The 23,120-nt window shown below is 43.2% G+C and overlaps 1 protein-coding gene across 2 annotated transcripts; it reads left to right on the top strand.

Moving 5' to 3' along the window:
- The first annotated feature begins 160 nt into the window (after positions 1-160).
- Positions 161-23,032, top strand: eif2ak4 (eukaryotic translation initiation factor 2 alpha kinase 4). Of its 2 annotated transcripts, none has more exons than XM_018690103.2 (39): positions 161-532; positions 650-765; positions 2,236-2,338; positions 2,421-2,594; positions 2,791-2,871; positions 2,976-3,121; positions 3,219-3,319; positions 3,427-3,584; positions 3,690-4,228; positions 5,554-5,669; positions 6,180-6,334; positions 6,447-6,880; positions 6,984-7,056; positions 7,141-7,224; positions 7,303-7,425; positions 7,521-7,625; positions 7,755-7,818; positions 7,924-8,003; positions 8,175-8,276; positions 8,367-8,417; positions 8,521-8,754; positions 9,270-9,345; positions 9,687-9,808; positions 10,102-10,151; positions 10,726-10,894; positions 11,524-11,640; positions 11,778-11,843; positions 11,953-12,123; positions 12,209-12,343; positions 12,589-12,696; positions 13,066-13,194; positions 15,379-15,465; positions 15,667-15,779; positions 15,871-15,929; positions 16,425-16,528; positions 17,579-17,647; positions 18,529-18,573; positions 19,511-19,626; positions 22,586-23,032. In XM_018690103.2, exons 1-39 carry the CDS (start codon positions 404-406, stop codon positions 22,641-22,643), a joined length of 4,962 nt encoding a protein of 1,653 aa, XP_018545619.1. In that variant the 5' UTR covers positions 161-403; the 3' UTR covers positions 22,644-23,032. The 2 variants fall into 2 exon arrangements, with proteins under 2 accessions (XP_018545619.1, XP_018545618.1); XM_018690102.2 differs by having other exon boundaries at positions 8,518-8,754.
- The last annotated feature ends 88 nt before the right edge of the window (positions 23,033-23,120 follow it).

Genomic DNA, 23,120 nt, shown 5'->3' with positions numbered 1-23,120 from the left:
GGTAAAGGATCTGAAGCCAGCAAATGCCTCTCTCACATGGATGTATTATAAGAACTCTAATAATACATCCATACTCCCTCAGGATCAGTTTAACACGGTTTGGCAACATTTCTGCCCTCTAGTGGCCATTTTTAAAAACGCAACGTGATGACGTTTCACGTGCGACACATTCTGCTTGCGTAGTTGCAACAGCCACGCGACAGTTGCAGCACTGTTATGGTCGCCTGTGTGATAAGTTAGCAGTTATTGAATAGTTAAATAACAGCGAGGCGTTTGTCTGCTAAAGTTTGAGGCTACCAAGAGACGCAGGGGCGGAGGCGGAACGACTTCTCTTCCTGCTTGTATCTGACGACTGTGTGAGAGTGACAGGACAGGAGGACTGCCATGTAGCTGAGGCAGAAGAATGAGCAGTCAGCACACTCCAGCAGATGGGACAGACGACCACACGGTCCAGCAGGAAAATGAACTAGAAGCCCTCGCCTCTATCTTTGGAGATGACTTTCAGGATCTCCGGAACAAGGATCCCTGGAAGGTAGCTTTAGAGATATTAGCATTGCCCTTTAGTGAGCAGACGATGGGTAGAAGTTGATACCACAATTACCTGCATTAAACCCCACTACCACTGAGGATTTGTTGTCTTTACTTTCAGGTTAAAAGACCCCCAGAGGTACACCTATACCTGCGGCCCAACGGGCTCAACAACGGGCAGGAATGCTACGTGACTGTGGACTTGCAGGTCAAATGTCCTCCCACATACCCAGACGTGTGAGTACTGAGCCCCTGACCTTTGCCATGTATTCTCCATGGCCATTATTGCCACTGCACTGCAAAGCATCCATGCTCATAGTGATCAGCAGCTCCAAAACAAAGGTGTTGTCTTGTCTTTCACTGTAATGAAGCTGCCTCCAAAGTCTGCAAAGCATCGTGTCAGAAAAGAAAGAAGCTTTTGTTATATAGAAGCTGAGGTTGGAGCACTGTTGATTAATTGTCTGCCTACTGATGTGGAAAACTACTTCTCAGAGAAACTCATTGTCAGGGAAGCTTATATCTAATGCACTCAATACAACTCAAAACTCCAGTCATTCTTAACCTTAACATTGTTCTTTGCAAAATTTTAATTCATAGAATGAGGAGCCTCAGAAAATGCCATTTCCAAGAATGTGGACACTTATCTCTATGAAGATTCAGAAAACAAACAAAAAAAAGTTATAAAATGCGTGCGATATTTATCTGAGGGCGGGACTTTGATAAGTGACAGTGCAAGATTTTCATAAGACAATAATATTTCTGGCAGGCTTTTTTGTTTACTTCTTTTTCCTGCTGTAAAAATAGTAGTTCTGAAGCAATAAAATGGCACCTCTGATGTTAACAGCATTTTCAGCTGTATTCATTCAAAGAATAGTTTCAACAGAGTTCTACACTCACATGTTCTAGCACAAGGAATTGAGTGCCACAGACCTTTATTTTCTGTCTTCAACGTGAAACATAGTTTTTCTGTCTTTTGACAGAAGACAGATTTCTGAGGAATCTTGCCGAAATAATCTAATCTGTAAATCAAACTTAATCTAATACTCTAATTTTATGAAGGTTGATAAAGGAGAGAAAAATGACAAGCAGTCAAGTGTCTAAGGTGCAGGGTATTGAAACTACTGACCAAAGCTTGTTTACTTTTTCTTTGATCAGATAGTCTCAGATTTAAATCAAAATTTTGCCCTATTTTGATTATTTTAGACAATCAGGCAAAGTATTTGTATTAATCTTGGTTGGATTCACAGGCTAGTGAACCCCTGGACAATTATGTAATTTAATAGGCCCCTACTACTGCCTTAACATCAGCTCACAGTCTGTGATCAGCATTGTTCATCCCCTCCAATTCCGTATTACCTGTTCCTTCCAGTGCCCAGCAAGTACAATGTTTCTATTATTATAAAAGTTAGGAATCAAAGCTATAAAAGCAGCTTTTGCTTTTTACAATGTTACAGATTTGACTGAATTTTCTCCCAGTTTTTGGGTCTAATATCTAACTAATAACAAATTTGTTGAAAAAAAAAAAAAAAAAAGAATAAGCTAAAAATGGTTTTGTCCACAAGGGCTCATGTGATTACAGCCCACCATGCCTGTTGGTAATCCAGGCAAAATCAGTACAAAGATCAAGTGTGGAGCTCTAAATGTCACCTGACGGTTTACTAGTGGTCATTTTAGTCTTGGTAACATAATATCTTGGGGCACCAACAGGCCTCCGGAGCTGGAGCTGAAGAATGCCAAAGGCCTCTCCAATGAAAACCTCCAGAACCTCCAGAGTGAACTCACCAAGCTGGCAGCAGCGAGATGTGGGGAGGTGAGGATAGATACACACACACACACACACACACACACACACACACAAAAACTACTATCAACACCTGTACCTGTCCACCTAGGTGATGATTTATGAGCTAGCGGACCATATCCAGGGTTTCCTGAGCGAGCACAACAAGCCTCCGTCACGCTCCTTCCACGAGGAGATGCTGAAGAACCAGCGGAGGCAGCAGGAGAAGCGAGCCCTGGAGGAGCAGCAGAGGATAGACCAGCAGCGCAAACAGGAGGAGGAGATGGTCAGGAGGGGACACAGAAAGCAAATCACTTTGTCCTGCCCATTCACAAAGGATTTAGAATTTACTCTTGCTTTATCTTATCTTTTCTGTGTGACTTGAGCCAAATCATTAACATTAGCATAATCAGCAAACATGCAACAACTGATACAGGTTCTGGTTGAACAGATGTTGACTGAGGTATTTTTCACCTTTATAGGAAAAAGAAATTATAGCTGAAATCCAAAGAAGAGAGGAGGAGAAGCGAGAGGAAAAGAGAAGAAAGGAAATTGCCAAACAGGTGCCTGAGCTGCACAATTTCTGCTGATCTCTACAGAAAAGGAGCAAAGCTCACGTGTTTGTTGTTGTAATTTTCATTTTCTGTGGCGTTAATTATACTCACAGGAACGACTTGAGACTATGGAGCAGCCAGTGTCTGCTAACTCCTCCCTGTTAGGGAAGAGCCCACCAAGCCCAGGCAGAGCTCCTCCCGAGCTGACTGAGGCCAAGAAAGGAAATCGCCGTCGGACTACCTCAAACACACGTCACAGGTATACGGCGAGCTAGCTGGGAACGATCCAGGTGCAAAATGCATCTCAAATTTAAGAAATGCTGTAATAATGCTCAGAGCTTTGTCTGTTTTACCAGACGTGACACAATAAACGAAGACAACCATCGCTCACAGGAGCTTCTTCACTTCAACAGCAGCACTTTTGGAGAACTTGTTGTCCACAGAGGGAAAAGTTTAGGTGAGAGCTGTCTGAGACGACTCAGCTGTTTGTTGTAGTGCAAAGTGGCTCAGTATCGCCCAAGTAAGATGGCTGGTAAATTTGTGTCTTTTGATGTGTCTTGACAGGTGGAAGCGAGAGGCTCGGCCGTAACGTTTATTATGGATTTGAGGCATACTCGGGAGACTTTGTGGTGATCTACGAGTGGTCGCTGCGCTGGAACAAGAAGATGGGCAAGTTCTTCACCAGCCAGGAGAAGGGAAAGATTGAGAACTGTAAAAAGCAGGCAAGTAGAGAAGAAGCAGTTAAAATTAGGTCTAATACATCTGAAAGCCAGTATACTTTATTAAAACTGTCACCAATAACTACTTCCATTTGAATTTTTGTGTAGATCCACGGGGCAGAAAATGAGTTCAACTCCCTCCTGAGGATGGATCACCCCAACTTGGTGCACTACAAGGCGCTGAGCTCTACTGAGAAGGAGGACTGCATCGTGGTTAACCTGCTGGTGGAGCATGTTTCTGGGATCAACTTGAACCAAAGCCTGATCAACCACACTCCGGTCCCTCTGGATAAACTCTGCCATTACACGGCCCAGCTGCTGGCCGCCCTCGACTACCTTCACTCCAACTCTGTGGTCCACAAGCAGCTAGGGGCCTCGAGTGTGCTGCTGGACTCTGAGGGCAACATTCGATTGACTGATTACAGCCTGTCGAAGAGATTTGCAGATATCTGCAAAGAGGACATTTTCGAGCAAGCCCACGTGCGTTTTTCCGAGGACACAGCGATGCCGACGAAAACGGGCAAGAAAGGGGACGTGTGGAACCTGGGGCTGATGCTGCTCGCTCTGAGCCAGGGGAAAGAGGTGAAGGAATATCCAGTGACGGTGCCAGGCAACCTGCCTGGTGACTTCCAGGACTTCCTCCACAAGTATGTATGGATGGTCACCTCGCCAATTTCTTAAACGACTATACCAGAGTTTCAGCCCATTTACTGTAAATGATGTACTGTGTACTGACCATTTTCCAAACCTTACTGCACGGTTTTAGACTTCAATTTTGTTTGTCTTCCAGGCAACCATATCCAGAGTCATGTTATCATTAAAGGGAAATGTAAAGAAAGTCTCAACATAATTTCATAGGGCTGCAACAAATTATTATTTTCATATCTCAATTACATGATTAATTGCTTGGTTTCGACAGCATTGGAAAACAGTGAATTTGCCCATCTTCCCTAGAGCCTGAGGTGACATCATCAGATATCTTGTTTTGTTTGACCAACAAATGTTTATTAATTGTTCAATGAACCACAACAAAAGAAGAAAGAAAGAAAAGAGAAAAAGAAAGAAAGAAAAGTAGCAAATTCCCAAATTTGAGAACCTGGAACCATCATGTGTTTGGGATTCTCTTGGTTAAATGACTTTAACCATTAATCAGTTTTCACAGATTCCTTTTTTTTTCATTGACTAATTAGTTAATGGGGACGGCTGTGGCTCAGGGGGTAGACCGGATTGCCACTAATCGGAAGGTCAGCGGTTCGATCCCCGGCTCCTCCAGTCCATGCTGAAGTAGCCTTGGGCAAGATACTGAACCCCACGTTGCACCTGATGTTTGTAACATCGGTGTATGAATGTGTGTGTGAATGGGTGAATGTGACGTGTAGTGTAAAGCACTTTGAGTGGTCGATATGGCTAGAAAAGTGCTATATAAGTACAAATCCATTCAATTTAATCATTATTGCAGCTGTATGCAGAGAGGTATCACGAATGAAACTCAAGCAAGTTTCACGTCAGGCTTCATAAAAGTTGATTTTCATAATGTACAGTAGTGAATGGAAACCAGCCTGGAAGGGAGAAAAAATACATTCAGAAATCTAAAACTCTCTGGTGAGGACTATGCCTTGGAAAGTGTTTAGCTGTAATTTGAAGCACATGTGATTTGTTGTAAATAGGCTTAACATGCAAAAACACTGGTTTGTTCCTTGAGGTCATAGTGTTTTATAGGCTGTGTGTCTGCTAACATTGCCGGCAGTTTAAAAATGGTTTTCAGATTGAGTTGAGAGGCGTCATTCCAACGAACTAACTCGTTGGATTCAATTGTTTCCGTGCTGTCGATACAGTATGTCTGCTTTGTGTTGTCAGCAGGCCACAAGCACTGTGTGGATTTAGTCCAATAGACTGGATTTTCCCAGAACACTGCCAGAGGTTAGAGTACAGAGGAACTGTATGTTACACTGTATGTATCTCTGTGTTGAAGGTGTGTGTGCCTGAATGATGCTGAACGCTGGACGACCCAGCAGCTCCTGGATCACTCCTTCCTCAAACCTCCATCACCTAAAAACCTGCCACACTATCAGGATAACAGCCCAGAAGGTGATACACACATGCCACCACACGCAAAGTGAGGTGGACAAATTATTGTTATTTTATTATTATATTATTATTATTTTCCTTTTTAATTAATCATGTATGTCTATGAAATACACAGTGAACAGTGAACAAATATGCATCACAATTTTGTAGGACCTAAGGTGATGTCTTCAGATAGTTTATTTTCTCCAAACAGTAGTCCATAATTTAAAGATAAGCAGTTTACAGTGAACAGTTAACAGGTAATTGCAGCAAATCCTCACAGTTGAGGAGATTTTTTGTATTTATTGCAGGTCTGTTGTACTTTGTTACATTAAAATTTACAGGTGCTTCAATTCTTCTGGTCAGTCTGGTCAAGAGTTAATCCCATCCCTAAATCTGTGATATCATACTGTTGTGCATATTATGTTGAAAAGAGAGAGAAAATAGATGAATGTGGGACACCTGAGGGTATTTTTTCGGTTAAAAATTGAAAACCGTTTGTCGCATTTGTTTTTTTCCCTGTCATCTCAGATCTCGCTGAGGACTTTGCGTCTTCAGTCATCCCACGGAGTCACATCCTCAATGCTCCATTCAGCTCCGGGGTGCAGAGTCCGTTTTCACGCTACGTCACTGAGTTTGAGGAGCTGCAGCTTCTGGGAAAAGGAGCCTTTGGTGCTGTGATTAAGGTACCTGTCCTTTGTGTCATACACTAGCTTTATTGTAAGATGACATCACACTGGCAAAACAGCTGCTTGTGCTTCCTTAGCATCCACATCTTTCCCTCTCTTGCGCCTCCAGGTTCAGAACAAGCTAGATGGTTGTTACTATGCTGTGAAGCGCATCCAGGTCAACCCAGCCAGTAAGCAGTTCAGACGGATCAAAGGCGAGGTGACGCTGCTCTCGCGCCTCAACCATGAGAACATCGTCCGCTATTACAATGCATGGATCGAGAAGTCCCATGAGAAGCCCTCCACTGGGGTGCTGAGCACTGACAGCTCAGATCCTCAGAGCACACCTGACAGGCCTCCTCAGGGCAGAGCTCATCCTCAGCGCCTCAATGAACTCGGCCTCCCCGACAACATAGAGGACATTGCGCCACCTCCGGCCCTGTCAAGCTCTGTGGAGTGGTCCACCTCAATCGAGAAGTCCTCCAGCGCCAAGTGCAGTGGACACCAGTCTAGTGATGATGAGGACGATGATGATGAAGAAGATGTTTTTGGAGCCTCTTTTTTGTAAGTTGTCTTTTTTGTTGTTGTTGTTTTTTTAAATGGCGAGAATTTAATCCTGCTCAAACTTTTGATAAACCACTTTTTATCATTATTATTTTGCTTTTAGGCCGTCAGATAGTGACTCACAGAGTGACATCATCTTCGACAATGGGGATGAAAGCACAGATGAGATGTCACAGGTTTGACTTTTCACGCCTCGTTTGTCCTTGTCAGTGTCTACATTTTTTACAGTGTAATAAAAACAGCGATGTGTCTTTCCTCAGGTTGAGTCAAATAAACGGCCAGTGACCAACACAACAGAGAGCACAGACTCAGAACCCTTCATAGCACATTACTTGTACATACAAGTAAGCTTCACCGCCATGCTCCATTTTCAACCACTAGAGGTCTCTGTTGCACATATAACACATGTCTGTTCCTGACAGATGGAGTACTGTGAAAAGAGCACTTTAAGAGACACCATAGACCACGGCCTGCATCAGGACCAGAATCGGCTATGGAGGCTGTTCAGGGAAATACTGGATGGCCTGGCTTACATCCATGAACAGGTACAGTATATCAGCTGCATAAGAATTAACAAGAAAGAAGCCATGTTTTAACGACTCATGACCAAACAGATCTCTTTTCGTTTCCTCTCAACAAGGGGATGATTCACAGGGACTTGAAGCCTGTCAACATCTTCCTTGACTCACAGGACCATGTGAAGATTGGAGACTTTGGCCTGGCCACAGACCATCCTGCTAATGTGGTATGCAGTTAACAGCTTCACCCTGCTGACAGGCTGCACTAACTATTCGTGTTGTGGAGTTACTGTGAAGGATTTTTTGTGTAGCTCTGTATCATTGCTTCACTGAGTAAAATGTCTAATGTCTTTCAGGCTGCAGGAAAATTTGAAGTAGAGGAGAGTGGCTCTGCAGTGATTCCTAAACCGGACCCATCAGGTACAGAGGGTTTGGACAAATTCTCATAACACTGACCTTTGATAACCAGGGGGCCTGATGTGCATGTTTCAACACTTTGTGTTGCTTTTGCATCACTGTCTCCAGGTAACATGACAGGCATGGTTGGCACTGCCCTCTACGTCAGTCCAGAGGTTCAAGGAAATACTAAAGCCACCTACAATCAAGTAAGTTGACTTCCCTCTCTGCTTCAGTTCATAAGCACAAATCTGGTTATCAGCTTGCCAAATACAGTATGTTTTACCCTTGTGCAGTTGCCTATATGTGACTTTTGTTTGTCTTTGTTACTCAAAACCACCTTCAGTTTTTTATGCTTCTTTTTATTGCTCTGTTCTCAGAAAGTTGACCTGTTTAGCTTGGGAATCATCCTCTTTGAGATGTCCTACAGGCCGATGACCACCGGTGCCGAGCGCATCAATGTCCTGAGCCAGCTACGTGCGGTACATCCATTTGCAGAGCTGGAAGTTATTTAAGATGTGCACAACTTTGAAACTGGCTTCTCACTCACCTCATGTCTTTTCACGCTGCAGGAGCCCATCGTCTTCCCTGGGGACTTCACTGCGTATGAGCAAGGAACACAGGTGAGGATGGCCGCGCGCACTGATAAAAATGTTTTTCCCTCCCCAAACTTCCAATCTAACAGTAGAATACCTCTGTGTGTCTTTATATTGTGTCTGTTAGAAGAAGGTGATACAGTGGCTGCTGAACCACGACCCAGCCCTGCGGCCAACCACCCAGGAGCTGCTGAAGAGTGAACTGCTGCCTCCGCCTCAGATGGAGGAGTCAGAGCTGCACGAGGTGCTGCAGCACACCATGGCCAACATCAACGGCAAAGCCTACCGCACCATGGTGGGCCAGCTGTTCGCTCAGAACACCTCACCGGTCATGGATTACACCTATGACATAGACTTACATAAGGTATGGCTGTTGCTTTAGCAGACCATGCTTTTGAAGGTGGATTTTGTTTTTCAAAACTTATTCAAGAGCGCTGTTTGTTTTAAGGAAAAATATTTTACACAAAAACCAGAAGCGAGGGTTACGTGCAGTCTTTTTGAAATTTAGAGTTTCATGTGAGTTTGGTAAAACAGAATGTAGTTAATGTGGTGCTGACCATAGAGACACAGGTAAGCAGGTGTCACACCATTATCTTCTATGATGCTTGAGTTTATAGGTGGACACCTATAGAATATGTGATAGTTATTGTTAAACAGCAAACTCACACTCAAAAATTGCAGTTCCAACATGATTTGGGTACCAAACATTTTCCCATCTCTGCCTCTAGATGTCAGTGCAGACATATGAATGGCTGCATTAACCCCTCTGTGCTACTTCCCTCATCTGGTCTGTATATAACAGACCAGCAGAAGGCCTGTTTGTGCTTAACTGATGTCTCCTGATCCCTAACAGAGACTGTTTGTTTGGTCCTCCTCCAGGGCAGCTTCAGCTTCAACAGTGCCAAATTGCAGCAGCATGTGTATGAAACAATCACCAGGATCTTCAAGAAGCATGGTGAGTACACTACACTTGTTCATTGTGTGCGTGTGCATGTGAACATGAGCTTTTGTTGACTCCCCACTGCAAACCACTTGGACTCCTGACCCGCTCTAAGCCCGTTTTTAAGGACCCCAACATCTGCTCCAGTGAGTGGCGGCTAAACAATAAGTGCACTGTTGGGCAGCTCAGATTCTCTGCAGGTGCGAGTGTTATTTTTGTGCACACTGCTGATGATGTCCAGCTGTGCTTATTTATTTATTCTCACTTTGTATCTGCTCACATGCATCAGTTCTTTTAGGGTGAGGGTTATGTTATCTTATGCAGATGTTGCAGTGATGCACAGTGTTTGTTTTCAGGTGCTGTGCGTCTCCAGACGCCACTGCTCCTCCCCAGAAACAGGAAGTTGTATGATGGCAGCGAGCTAGCTTGCTTCATGGACCACAGCGGAATGCTGGTTACGCTGCCCTATGACCTTCGCGTGAGTCCAACACACACACATGCAACATGACACACACACACACACACACACACGGGTGCGCATGTCTGTGCTTGCACACAAACACTAATTATCTGACTATTTGCATCAGCAAATGCAAACACACACATAGTGTGAGGCTGCAATCAGCAGCCACCTTAAGATCCTGCTGCCTCAGGAAATCCTGAGGACTAAATGGTTGTTTCCACACTGTGATTGATTACAGCCTGGTATACATTTACTTCACTGTCATTACACAAGTGCACCCAATGTTTCAACTCTCTTTTTCATCTTAGATGGCGTTTGCAAGATTCGTCGCTCGCAATAATATAACGCATCTGAAAAGGTAAAGTTCTGTGATTTAACACATATTCATATCAGCAATGCTCTGTTGTAATAATCAGTTATAATAATGATTCTTTTTACAGTAATAGCTATTTTCATAATGGCATACTGACATACTGACTTTACTTATTGGTAACTAAACTGTGGAACTGATTCAAATAAATTCAGTACTCTTCTTTGTGCTTCTTTATTTTCTTTTTACTTGAGTGTAGTAGTAGTAGTTGTAGTCATGATGTAAGTGATGTCTTTGTGATTAATCCTTGAGCTTCAGGGTTTCCTCACTGTATTATGTTAGAGAATATTAAGTCTAATCTCCACCAAATCACCAGTAGGACTGGTGCATTCTGTCAGTTAGATTAACTGTGGGTGTTAACTTTGTCTACCTTGGACAAAAACCCTGACGGGTAAATTCACTGCAGTTGTACAAGCATGTTTAGTATCAAGCACCAACACCTACCAAGATCATGACTTAAAATGTCTAACAAAAGTGCATCCATTTTCTGTATCTCTGGGGAAACCTTACATTCACATCAAGAATAAACAGTATGTCTGTGTTTCTCTTCATCTCGTTCTAGGTATAGCATTGAACGCGTGTTCCGCCCCAGGAAGCTGGATCGCGCGCACCCGAGGGAGCTTCTGGAGTGCGCCTTTGACATCATCACGCCCGTCACCAACAGCTTGCTCCCCGATGCCGAGACTATTTACACCATCTCTGAAATAGTCCAGGAATTCCCTGCACTTCAGGTTCGCACACACACACACACACGAACTGCTTGTTTTTTTAAAACGATCCCAGTGAGCTGACAGTCTGTGCTGCGCCGCCCCGTCTCGATTCACACTCACAGAACAGTTTGTTTATGGGCTGGATGCATCATTGTTCTTCATTTTCCAACGGATGCCATCTTGGCAACCTGTGCTGCTGCTGTTTTTTCCCGTTCTCCTTCCCACTCACATTCCTAACATACCAAAGTATGTGTAAGCCTGACAGATTTACAATGTATTTATTGTTTACATAGTAAATCCGTTATGTGCAGCTCTGTCCGCTTCCTTCCCTCCCTCCCCGGTACAATCTATTTCCTGTTCACACGTCCCAGTGCTGCGTCAGTCTCTAGTCGCAGCATTCCTGTGCATGTCGCACGAACCCAGTCAACCTTGCGTCTGGCCTCTAGTTCATCCTTCACAGATCCTCTCCACCACCCAGCTCTTTGTGTGAAAGCTTTTAAGAATATGTGAGTCAGACAGAATGAGAGGGCAGCCGGACACAGCGGTCATTATTCACTGAGGTGCTCATTGTACAGTAGTGCTTTTGGTTTTGACTGTAATTGCAGCTGAGAGGGTTAAAGGTGTGCTTGCGTGTGTTTTTGTGACCGCAGGAAAGGAACTATAACATTTACCTGAACCACACCAGCTTGTTGAAGGCCATTCTTCTCCACAGCGGAGTCCCTGAGGACAAACTGAGCCAGGCCTCCAACATACTGTGTGATGCCATGGTCAGTGCAGGTCACACGTGCATCACAGATGTTATCCACATTGCGTGTCTGGTTCGAACACATACAGTGGTGTTTTCCCTCCAAATATGGCAGTATAACATTTCTATGACCCTTTTTTTTTTGTGTATTTGCTGCAGAGTGAAAAGCTGACCAAGCGTGAGGTGGAGGCAAAGTTCTGCAACTTTTCACTGTCAACCAACAGCGTAAGTGTCCGCTGGGCGTTTGAGCCTTCTGTAAAAACAATCAGCCCTGCAGCAACACGCTCATGCTCGCTCATAAACATCAACATCTCTCCTCCTCCGTCACGTCCAGTTGCAGATGCTGTACAAGTACATAGAGCAGAAGGGGAATCTGCAGGACCTGGCGCCACTGCTGACATCACTCACCAAACAGAAGACCGCTGTCACCCAGCTGGCCAAGCAGGGCCTGAAGGACCTGGAGGAGCTCACGGTGCTTCTTCGCAGACTGGGAGTTAAACTGCAGGTGATTGAAATTTGGAGAAAATGAAGGTTAAAAAAAGAGCCAGTGTGTCTGTTTTCTCTCCTTTTAACATGTGTCTCCTCTACAGGTGGTGGTCAACTTAGGCTTAGTGTACAAGGTTCAGCATCACTCTGGGATCATCTTCCAGTTTGTGGCTTTTATCAGGAAACGCAAGCGAACTGTACCAGATATAGTGGCTGCTGGAGGCCGCTACGACCACTTAGTAGGTTTTGCATTCATCCACATTCCATGGATTAAAACTCATACATAAACTGGCTTGAATTCATGACAAAAATCTGCTATTATTTTAAAAAAGTGGGCAAAACTTTTCCTGCCACATATGCATGTAGTGTACATGAGCCATATTTTTTCCCACCTTCTGTCTGTATTACATTAATTCCATATGATGCAGTGTTGGTGATGCAGTCTACATGGTATCTTAATGTGGTTTGTTCTCGCTGCTTCTAGATCCTGGAGTTTCGAGGGCCAGCATCCACAGTACCCGTCCCCTCTGCAGTTGGGGCCAGTGTGGCCCTGGACAAAGTCTGTGCTGCCATGGCCAGCATGGAAGAGCCAGTGAGAGAGACACACTCACATACACACACACAGACACACGCTGAGGTCTGACATTCTTGATTATTGTAATGAAGGAGCAGCAGACAGAGTTTCATATTTAATGATGCCTTATTACAGCAGTCGGCCGCCACACAGCCACTTTTAGAAACATGTTAATAACTATGATCGCTGTGACTCTTGACGCCATGGAGTTATTTTTGGAGGTGATTCATGTTTTATATTTCAGATTCTGAATCTGAAATGATGCCCAGAAATACTGCATACAGTCTGAAGACAGAGAAAAGCACTGAAATGGCTCATTTATTACAAATGTTATTTTGCTACGTTTCAGTTGTTTACTTTTTTTCTGTTTTCTCTGCTCTACATCAGCCATCAGTCAGCTCCTGCGATGCCCTTGTGGTCCCAGTGGGGCAATCTTCGATGTCGAAAGCCATCAACGTCATCCAGAAGCTGTGGAGCACCGGTGTCTCTGCAGACATTGCCTACGACGTCTCACAGGTTAGCGGCCTGTTTGCTAGTCCTGCACTCACTGTCTGACTGGTTTGAAACCCAAACCAAGCCAGTTTTGATTTAAAGGTGCTCTGTAGAGGAAATTGTTAAAACTTGCTTTGCTTGCAGCTGTTTTCACTTGTTAGCAGTCTTTTTCCTTCCCTGCCAGTGCTCATAGTACATTAACACCAACTGTAGATCAGTGGAATAATGTGAAACCATTAGCAATAAAGGCTTGAAATTATTATGCTTCTCCAAGAAAATATATATTTTTTCTGATCACTGATTGCCCAAAAGATATCCTAAATATATCTCAGCTAAAGGAAGCAGAGTCCACCTCTCAGTAAGTCACTCCCTTTCTGTTGTTTCCGGACCTGTGAAAGGAAAGAAAATCTAGCAAGAGGCCGTAGGTAGAGCAGTACTCTACATGTAGCAGTTCAAACAGAAGGATCTCATTGAGTGTGTGTTTATCCACCAGTGATTATGTAATCAAGCTGTCGTGTTCATTGCATGTCTAAACTCAATCATATTGATACATCCGTGAGTAGATGTTGGGAATAATCCATTTTGAGAAAAAGATTTCCTGAGTGCCACCCTTCCCATACTCCTTGACCTGCAGTAACCTCATCCCACCTACAGAGGGCAACACCTGACTTGCGTTCTTCAGGAGAAAAAGCCCCTCGTCTGTCAGCAACTGGCTTATCGTGACAGTATCAGAAATAGTGAACATCCCAGAGAAAGAGCTGTGGTTGCGTTTGAAAGAGATTTATTGGCCATATTTAGGCAGCACACCGTCATCTGTTAGACACACTTCTAATAAAGTTATTTGATGAGCTCTTGTTAGCAAAAACCGTACTGTAATTGGAGAGCAACCCAAGCTGAGATCAGTCCCTTCAAAGCAAAGTTATTTATCCTCTGGTCCAAAAATTCCAGATGCCATGTCTCTGTCACATTCTTCATGTTTATGTGACAAACTGATGTCAGCTCTGTTTGTGTGTGTTTGTGTAAAACGTCCTCCCTGGCATAGCCCTGTGCCCACATTTTAATACTCCCTTGTTTTTTCCTCCATTACTCTTTATAACCTCTTGTTGTTTTAACTTTCCACTTGTGCAAGTGGCTTGTGTTTGCTTCATTGTCTTTTGTTCTGGCCCAGGACAAATGTGATTGGCTGCCTTTTTTCCCCTGAGTCCTTCAAAGCAATTAGGAAAGGTTGGGTTTGGATGAAAACAAGCAGCATTAAGTTCCAAACTGTCAAGAGTGTTTGTATGTGTGTGTTTCTGTTGATTATGTATGCAGGCCGGTGCCTCGACCAGTGGCGAGATGGTTGAGAACGCCTTGTTCGGACCTCCTTGCTAGACTTTGTTGTTAACACCTTTCACATGCTGGCCTCTTAACAGAGTGATTCAGCGGCTTTATTTCATCCTCAGGAGGCGGTTCCACTCTTTTAGCTTTTATTAGCCAAATATGGCAAACCCCCCTTCCACATGCGGTCCAGCTGAGGCGCACGGCCCAGAGCTGCCCATTGGCCTCTGGGCAGTGACTTCCCTTTGGTTTAAGTTGCTCTGTAAATGAGAAAGTTGTGAGAAAAGAGGAAGTTTTAAGGCTTAGAGGATGGTGTGGTGTGACAGACATTCACACACACTTGTGGTACACTGCAGGGTTTGTTCTGCTTGTTAGCTCGTCTAGCAGAGGAGCCAAACTGAAGTTAATGAGAATAAATTGGGCTGACACAAACATACACATACATACCCACTGTCATGGTTGAATGCATTACCTGAATACACATTGGTTGTGAGTCGCAGCACAGTGCACACTCTTTTCGTTCCAAACCAAACTCAAACTTAATGACTGCTGCCATAGAAGAATTTGTGGGGGGACAAGTACAGTGCTCCCCCAGAACTAGCTCTCATCTTTTCCCTACCTTTCATGCTTCAGAGGAGTGGGAGCTCAACCATACCTTTTTTCTCACTCCTTCAGCAGCCAAAGCTGTCACAGTCTGAAATGGGCAACTGTCATACTTATTTTGAAATTCCTGCAGCTCATAATTCTTGTAATGTTTTCAAGCTTGACCTGTGATTCTTTTAGTCGATTAATGGGTTAAAAAAAGTAGTTAGTAGCTAGTTCAGCTGAGTCACACCTTTACAATCACAGTATATTTGAGGAATTCAGCCTTTTGTCACTTTGTGTCTTCAGTCTCAGGAGACGTTGTTGGACCACTGCAGGCTGGCCGGCATCACCTGCATGGCCCTGGTGTCTGACAAGGAGGGGAACTATGTGAAGGTAAACCATCCTCTATACAGCAAAGTGTTGTTCTGTCCTATCCAGAAACTCCTTGACATCTAAACGTCTAATTTGCAGTACACAAAACAGCCATCCTCTCAGTAGATGCAGATTCCTGTGCTTTCCAAACTGATTGATAAGAGATGAATTATGGGAAGGTTGTGTGCAGACACACATGTTAAAGTCATTTTCTGTCTTCAGGTAAAATCCTTTGAGAAGGACAGACAGTCGGAGAAGCGGATTCCTGAGTCTGACTTGGTGGACCACATTATTCAGAAATGTCGGACCAAATTCTTTGAAGAGAGAAACATCAGGTAAAGAAATTTAGCTGTAATGTGCCGCTCAGATGTCTGTGAACGATGTAAAGGGGTCGTTCTTATACATGTTGTCCTTGTGCCCCTACAGAGAAATATCTGAAAGCATATCTCTTCAGAACCCCAAAGGATCATTGCTCAACACGACAGGTACTGTATTTAGCCTCAGTCTGACCACCAGCTTACCCCTAACAGTGAGCTCCTATATGCTGTATATTTGTAACCTTAAAGCCTTACTGTAGCATGAAAACAGTCACACCTCTGTTTCCGTACAGTTGTGCTTTGACTCCACCGAAGTGCTGCATGTAGCTTAAGTGTTAAATCATGAGGCAGAATTCTGTACTGAATGTGCGATCTGTAAAGTATGACCGATCCTAGTGTTGCATGCACTTCTGGCATTTAACTGACTTATTGCCCAGAGTGACGAACAAACCGAAGAATAAGCTAAGTGTTAAATTTCACACCACTTCTGGCACAAGGGACACACAGGTACCCAGCGAACTGTTTAAATTAAAGTGAAACAGTCGAACAAGGGCAGTCTTTATTGCGTCATGACTTTTAGGTGTGGTTAACTGTTTGATATTGGAAATGTAAAAAGCCTCATAATGGGATAAAATGTGGAAATGGTCCTTTTTCTGTCTCCAGGCTCTTCAGAGCAGCATGGGAGCAGTGGCATCATAAATATGAATGTTAATGTCATCAGCCCAGAAAAGGTTTCCTCCAGTGCTAGACGACGCTATGAGACTCAGGTTTGTGGACAGACACACACGTGTTGGTTTCTCTATAGCTGTGAGGACACTCAGTGATATAATGCATTCCCTTGCCCCGTACCCTAACATCACAATTAAATATCCAGCCCCAACCCATATCCTAACCCTGACCTAAACTTACTTCTATCCTTAACCCTAAAACCCAGTCTTAAACCTCAAACAGCTCTTTGACCTCACAATGCTGAAATGTCCTCACAATGATGGTTTTGAACCAAAACTTGTCTACACAACCACAGAAAGATGTGCGCACACACACACACACACACACACACACACACACACAGAACTCTGTGCCTTCTGGTCTTCATTTGTTTCATTAGAAATTGAATACAACTATTAAGTGTTTCTCTTTCTCATTCTCACATGCTGCTTTCCATCTCATTCTTTCATCCCATTTTCATTTATACATCCTTTCACACGCATAACCTGCGATAACAAAGTGTAAACCTCACAGTGGCCGACTGTTCGATTCTGCTTCTGCTGCTCCCCTGTCTGGTCTTCTTTACTGTTTTCAAACAACCACAAGCGGTTTAACTAACAAGCCACATGCTGATAATGGAATGGATCCTCAATAACATTTACCCTGAGAGAGTGTAGGGAAACAAGCACTGTTGAGCTTACAGGCCAACCTTTGATTATTCTGGCTTTTATCCCTGTTAGTGAAATCAGTGTTTCAGGTTTTGCCAGATATCCAGAATATATTTTTGCCATTCAAACAGTGCTGGAGGCTGTATCTGCACCTGCTCATCTAAACATTTCTCTCCAGTGCTACAAGTGGGACAAATGTCTAAAACATGTATTCAAAACCACTAAGAGAAAGCAGTGTTATATATATAGGACATGCAGTATGTTGTGTGTCTGTCTAAACATAATATGCGCCAGTAACTTGAAGCCAGGCCTGTTGTTTGCTTATAAAATGATTGCATGTGAAGATGATTTTTTTCCCTGCTGTTTTATTTTGATCATGGGAACAATTATTATTTTTTCCACACTTTTCCTTTTCTTTCTCTCTATCTCTCGCTTTTTCAGATCCAAACCAGATTACAAAATCTTGGTAGCAATTTGCAGAACAAGAGCAATGACATTGAGGTTCTGGCGGTAAGTCGTTTGTTTGTTTGCCCCTTTATCCCTTCCAATCCTAGACACCCCCCCCCCCCCTTTTTTTTGCACTCCCACGTTTTGATAGCTAAAACAGCAAACATCACCAGGAGCAGCCCTTTTATAGTTATTTACCTCATGCTAAAATCCCCTGATAGGACATGCGATGGCTGTGAATCCATTCCAGTCACTATAGAACAATGGACACTACACAGAAGGCAGCCAGTTTGTCATTTCAGGGGATGTAAATGGTTGCCATATTGAGTTTATTTGTGGTTGCGTTGTAGATTTATGTCCAGATATTCTCAAAGTAAATTATCCCTGCTTGTTTTATTTATCACATATTCCAAATACGTTTGTCATCCCCGTTGGGGTCTGGATCGCATCAGTGACGTAACAGTAAATACAAGTTATTGAAACAAAACAGGCGTAATCACCTTGATTTCAGTAGGCAGTTATACATGGTTGTAAATCCTCATCGGTGCAGCCTGTTTGTCAATCAGACTGGAAAACAACTGAATACATTTTCCAATGATAAACCCAGGAGGCCATTTGTCCCTTCCTCGAAAAGGGACATGGAGTGCTTTCAAGCCTGGTGAGAGCATTGTGCAAGTGGAATTATAAGTAATTTTCTGATGCTGGAGTGGCCTGGATTATCTTGTTTTCGAAATAATTACACAACCTGTTGGGCAGGCGGGTGCAACGGTTGATATTTTTAGTTTGATCATGAATGCGGCATTTGGCTGCGAAGTGGCCACTTTCTGTCAAAATGTATAATATGTTGTTGTGTTCTGTGCAGTTTGTGGAATTGTTGCTGCAGTGAGATCAGGCTCTATTGTGTTTTTGTGTAACCCCTGTTTGTTTTTTCTTCTATCCCACAGGTGGACCTGCAGAAGGAAACGCTGATCAACTTCCTGTCCCTTGAGGTCAGTGCCCTAGTGGCTTCATCAGGAACACTGCAGAGTTAATAAAAGGCTGCATTATAATGTAGGGCGGGAGGGAGCAGGGAGGGAGGGGAAGTGGAAAGAACAGCCAACAGAGGTCAGGATTCGAGACAGGAAGAGGGGATCCCGTCTCCTTCCTTACAGTCCTGTCTGATGAGGAGTGGAGCGAGGGAACACCCCGGCCTTTTTCCACTGACAGGGAGACCTGTTCAAGGGTCTAACTCGCACTCCATTAACAAGGCTCACATATGCAACAGACATGCAATACAGTTAACAAAACGCACACTTAAGAGGTGTTAATTTTCACATTCCAAACTCCTGACCAAGACTACACTCATAAAAATCTGGGTTCCCTTTAACATAGGTTAAAAAAGACTTTTAATTATATTATGTTAAGAAACATGAAGAAAGCTGGAAAACCCTAACCCTAAGCAAAAGCCTCCACTCCATAAATGAATGGGCCACCTATATAGTCTGTGCCTCACAGCACATGTGTCAAAGAAAACACTTTCAGTATATAAAACGCATGACAATACACAGTGTGTATAGCCAGGCGTGCAGGAAAGGCCTGTTTTAAATATGGCAAATTACCCCAAGTCACACAAGGAACCAAGGAAATTTATAAACCCGCTGTAGCTTTGTAGCTTCACTGCTCTGTTTCACTTGACATGCAAAAATATACTGCAGATGAAAAACTCCATTCATTCTCACACAATGCAGTCTACTTTTTAATGCTAAAGTCTGAACAAACATGTAGAGGATGACAGCTCCTGAGGCATGTTGCATAGTCGCCACAAGTTCTGACAGTTAAAGCTAAACTTCACTGGGTTTTGTTCGATGCAGAATTTTGTCACACAACCTTCACTCTTACTCATTCTGTCATTTTAACCTCTGCTCTCTCCCTTATTTATTTTCCCAGTTTGACAGTGAAGAGCAGTTCAACAGCAGCGTGAAGACTCTGCTGTCTCGTCTCCCAAAGCAGCGCTACCTGAAGTCCATCTGCGATGAGATCCATCATTACAAAATCACAAAAAAGTGAGTTGGCATGTGTGATTTGGGGGCTTTTCCACGCAAAGAAATTCTTGCATGTTTAGTTGTGTTTCGTATCATATCGTCATTTAGTGATAGTGAATTGAAGAGTCAACAGCCATTCTAGTGGTTCCCTGTGGCTGTACAGTGGTGCTTTGAGCTAAATGCTAACATCTGCATGCTAACATGCTCACAGTGACAGTGCTAATGTGCAGCTTTTTAGCATGTATAATAGTCATCATCTTAGTTTGATGTGTTAGCATGCTAATATATTCCACAAAATGTAATGGATGAATTAAAACTGATCACCTTTGATCATTCGAGGGGAACATGAATGTCTGCACCAAATTTGATCGCAGTCCATCCATCCAATCCATCTATTGTCAGAACAACACATATTCAAGTCAGTAGTCATCAGAGTCAGTAGGATTTATCGACTGGGTACTGTCAATGTCCATACAGAATATTGTGTGAATCCATGCAATAGATTTTGTGATATTTCGGTCTGGACCCAAGTAGCGGACCAGCATTACCATTCTTAGAGCCACTCTGCTAAGGTGGCTAAAATCTACAGTCAAATTAGCTACATGAGTATTTCAAGTGTCATTAATAACACTGTGTAGAATGCATTGGCAAAGAAGTCTGTCAATACTTTGTGTTTGCTGTGGTGACAGCACCATTCAGACCCAGTATTCAGTCACCGGTCATAGAACAGAATGACACACATCTCACTTCTTTGAATGAATCCAGAACAAGCCAGATTTAAATAAGGGAAAGGCGAAGAATCCAAAAGTGAAAACTGCAAGCAGAAGTTTTAAATCTCCTTTTTCACACGCTCAGCCTTGACTTTAGTGTGAAATGTTTTACATTTTAACTTTTTTCTCCTCAAAAGTAAAGAAACAACAGGAACTTAATACTGTACAGACATTTCCCGCACAAACAGTTATAGATGTCTCGTCTCAGCAGGAGCACTCGTGGAAGATGAGCCAGAGACCCTCGCCTCTGTGCTCGCTCCCACATGTTTCCATCCACTACTGACTTGTTATTTTTATTAAAATGAAACCTGAGGCAAACAGCAGAATACGCTGAGGACCACTCAAGAAAAAGGCAAAAGAGGCAGACTTCCTTTTACGGGCAGCTGCCACTCTAATGCTCCGACCAAGCCCACACACGCCAGGTGTAACAGTGACAGTCAGTCCTTCAAAGAGAGCTGTTAGAGGGATAACTACTGCCTTGGAGAACATTAAATCCTCAGCTGATCCCATTTCCTGAGGTGAAATCTTGAGAAGGATTTTCCTTGTTTGGTCTTCTGATGTCTGTGTCTTAACAAGCCAGTTGATTGACACTGAGATTTCAGCGCGTGCGTGGGGGGGTAGGGGGCTTAACGTCTTCCAGTACTGTGGTTGTGGATGGAGTAATATTCCCAAGCTCCCTAGTGGAATGTGTTTTTTTTAAATCCCAGGCTAAGTCTTCAGCGTTTGAGCTTCTAGTATTGTGATGCTAGTGAATGCCCATAGAGAGAAACCCTGTGAGGGATTCAACGTATTTTCTCTTTCATGAATGAGATGGTTAACCAAAAAAAAAACAAATATATCAAAGGCTCTTTTTCTGGCTTCCCGTCGTCTTCGCCAGAGCAGTTGGTTTTAATTTCCTGTCTCTGCTGTGTGTTTGATTTGCCATTTAGGGGGGGAAAAGTCGTTTCTGATAAATGAGCGTCAGAGAGGCAACAATGGATATATTCAGCATGTGTTTTTATATGTTTGTTTGGTTGTTTCTGTCGAATGTAGGGCACAGGCAACTGAGGCCAGATGAGTGAGCTGAAGGGCCCATGCAGTCACCTGGCTGCAGCAAGACCATAAACTAAACTTATCCCAAAGGGCTTTGTAGTCCATGAGCTTTCCTTTCAGCCAAAACCACAGTGGGCAAGACTGCATGTACAACCTGAGCAACAGTATTGTACACCACTGCCTGCCAGGTCTCTGTCTCCAATATTGTTTTAAGAAGACTTTTAAGGGTCTGCAGTCTAGCATTTACTTAGACCACATATGAACAGTCACATCCATAAGGGATGGATGGTAGAGATGGGAAAGATTCCCATGTTAACAACTTGTGAACGGTCATGTTATCAAGATGGTTGTGTTGGTTGTGTGAGGACTAAAATACTTTGTTTACAATAGAACACCATGTGTATTCAATTTTGGTTTTAATTATAGTGAGCAATGGTCTTTTGCTGATGTGAGACGTCCATATTTGTTTTGTTTTGTGTGCCAAGCTGGATACATCAGAGCTTTCTGCAGTTTCCCAGTCATAAATATGACTTGGATGTTGACGTGAATGGTATTTACAAGTTGGCAACTTTAAATTATGGTAGTTCCAATATGATATGTACATGGCATTAAGCACAGCACTCCTTTTAGCTAAATGCTAACATTGAGCATGTTAACAGGACTCGCAGTGACAATGAAGCACAGCTGAGGCTGATGAATATCAGGTATTTGGCCATAAACCAGAGTGTGAGACAAAATGATGTTTGGACCTGATGAGGCTGCCAGATGAAAAGTTAAGGGATCCACAAAGTCATTACAATTTAATGAAAATTTAATGACAATCCATCCATTAGTCGTTGAGATATTTCAGTCTGGACCAAAGTAGCGAACTGACCCACAGACAGACATCGCCACCCCTGCAGCCATTCCGCTAGCCTAAAAACTGGAGAGTACCACAGTACTGAGATATGGGACTTTCTTACCCAGGACGTGGGCTCTTGGCAGGGTTGAATCCTGTGTTATTTCAACAGGACTGACCTCATAATCTAGAGAAATCTAAGATCTCGGAAATCCTCCTGGCTGAATTTAATTGTCCTCATTTTGACATGTTCTATTTGGAAGTCTTTCTTAATGTGTGTGTGTGTGTGTGTTTTATATTCTTTCAAATCTTTACAATGACAGATGTTATCCTCTTGCAGGGTGGCGGTGGTGGTCTTATACAGCTACAAAGACGACTACTACAAGATCCTTCTATGAAAACCACAGTGTTCTTCTTGACTGCAAGAAGTCTGCTTTGCTCAAGGCTTGTTGGACTCTCAGAGACCATTTGAAGGCTGACTGATTCATACCTTTTCCATTTGGAAAAATGTGAGCCCCAAAGACTTTTTTTTTTACCATGTTGAATGGTAGCTGAGCTATTCAATCCAAACTCCAAAACTTTCCCAGAAGTTTCCACTGTTCTGTGGTCTCCTTAAGACAAAAGTAGACAAGAAGTTTACTGGACTCTGCCTTAACAGAACCATAGAATTGGAAAGACAATAGGTAAAGGGCTTTTTACTGAAGATTATGTGTCATGAATACAACAGTTTTACATTTCTAATTAGCAACGAGATGGATAGTAGGAATAAATCACTTTTTCCCACATACTATGACTTGATGTGTGTATTACTCAGTTTAAGACTTACCACTGCTTTTGATAGTCTAAAAGCTTCGTAATGTGGTATTTTACATTTT

This window comes from Lates calcarifer, linkage group LG19 (assembly GCF_001640805.2).
Source record: "Lates calcarifer isolate ASB-BC8 linkage group LG19, TLL_Latcal_v3, whole genome shotgun sequence".
In the NCBI taxonomy this organism is placed as follows: domain Eukaryota; kingdom Metazoa; phylum Chordata; class Actinopteri; family Centropomidae; genus Lates; species Lates calcarifer.
Note: the sequence above shows the minus strand (reverse complement) of the source record. Positions and strands in the feature narration are given on the sequence as shown.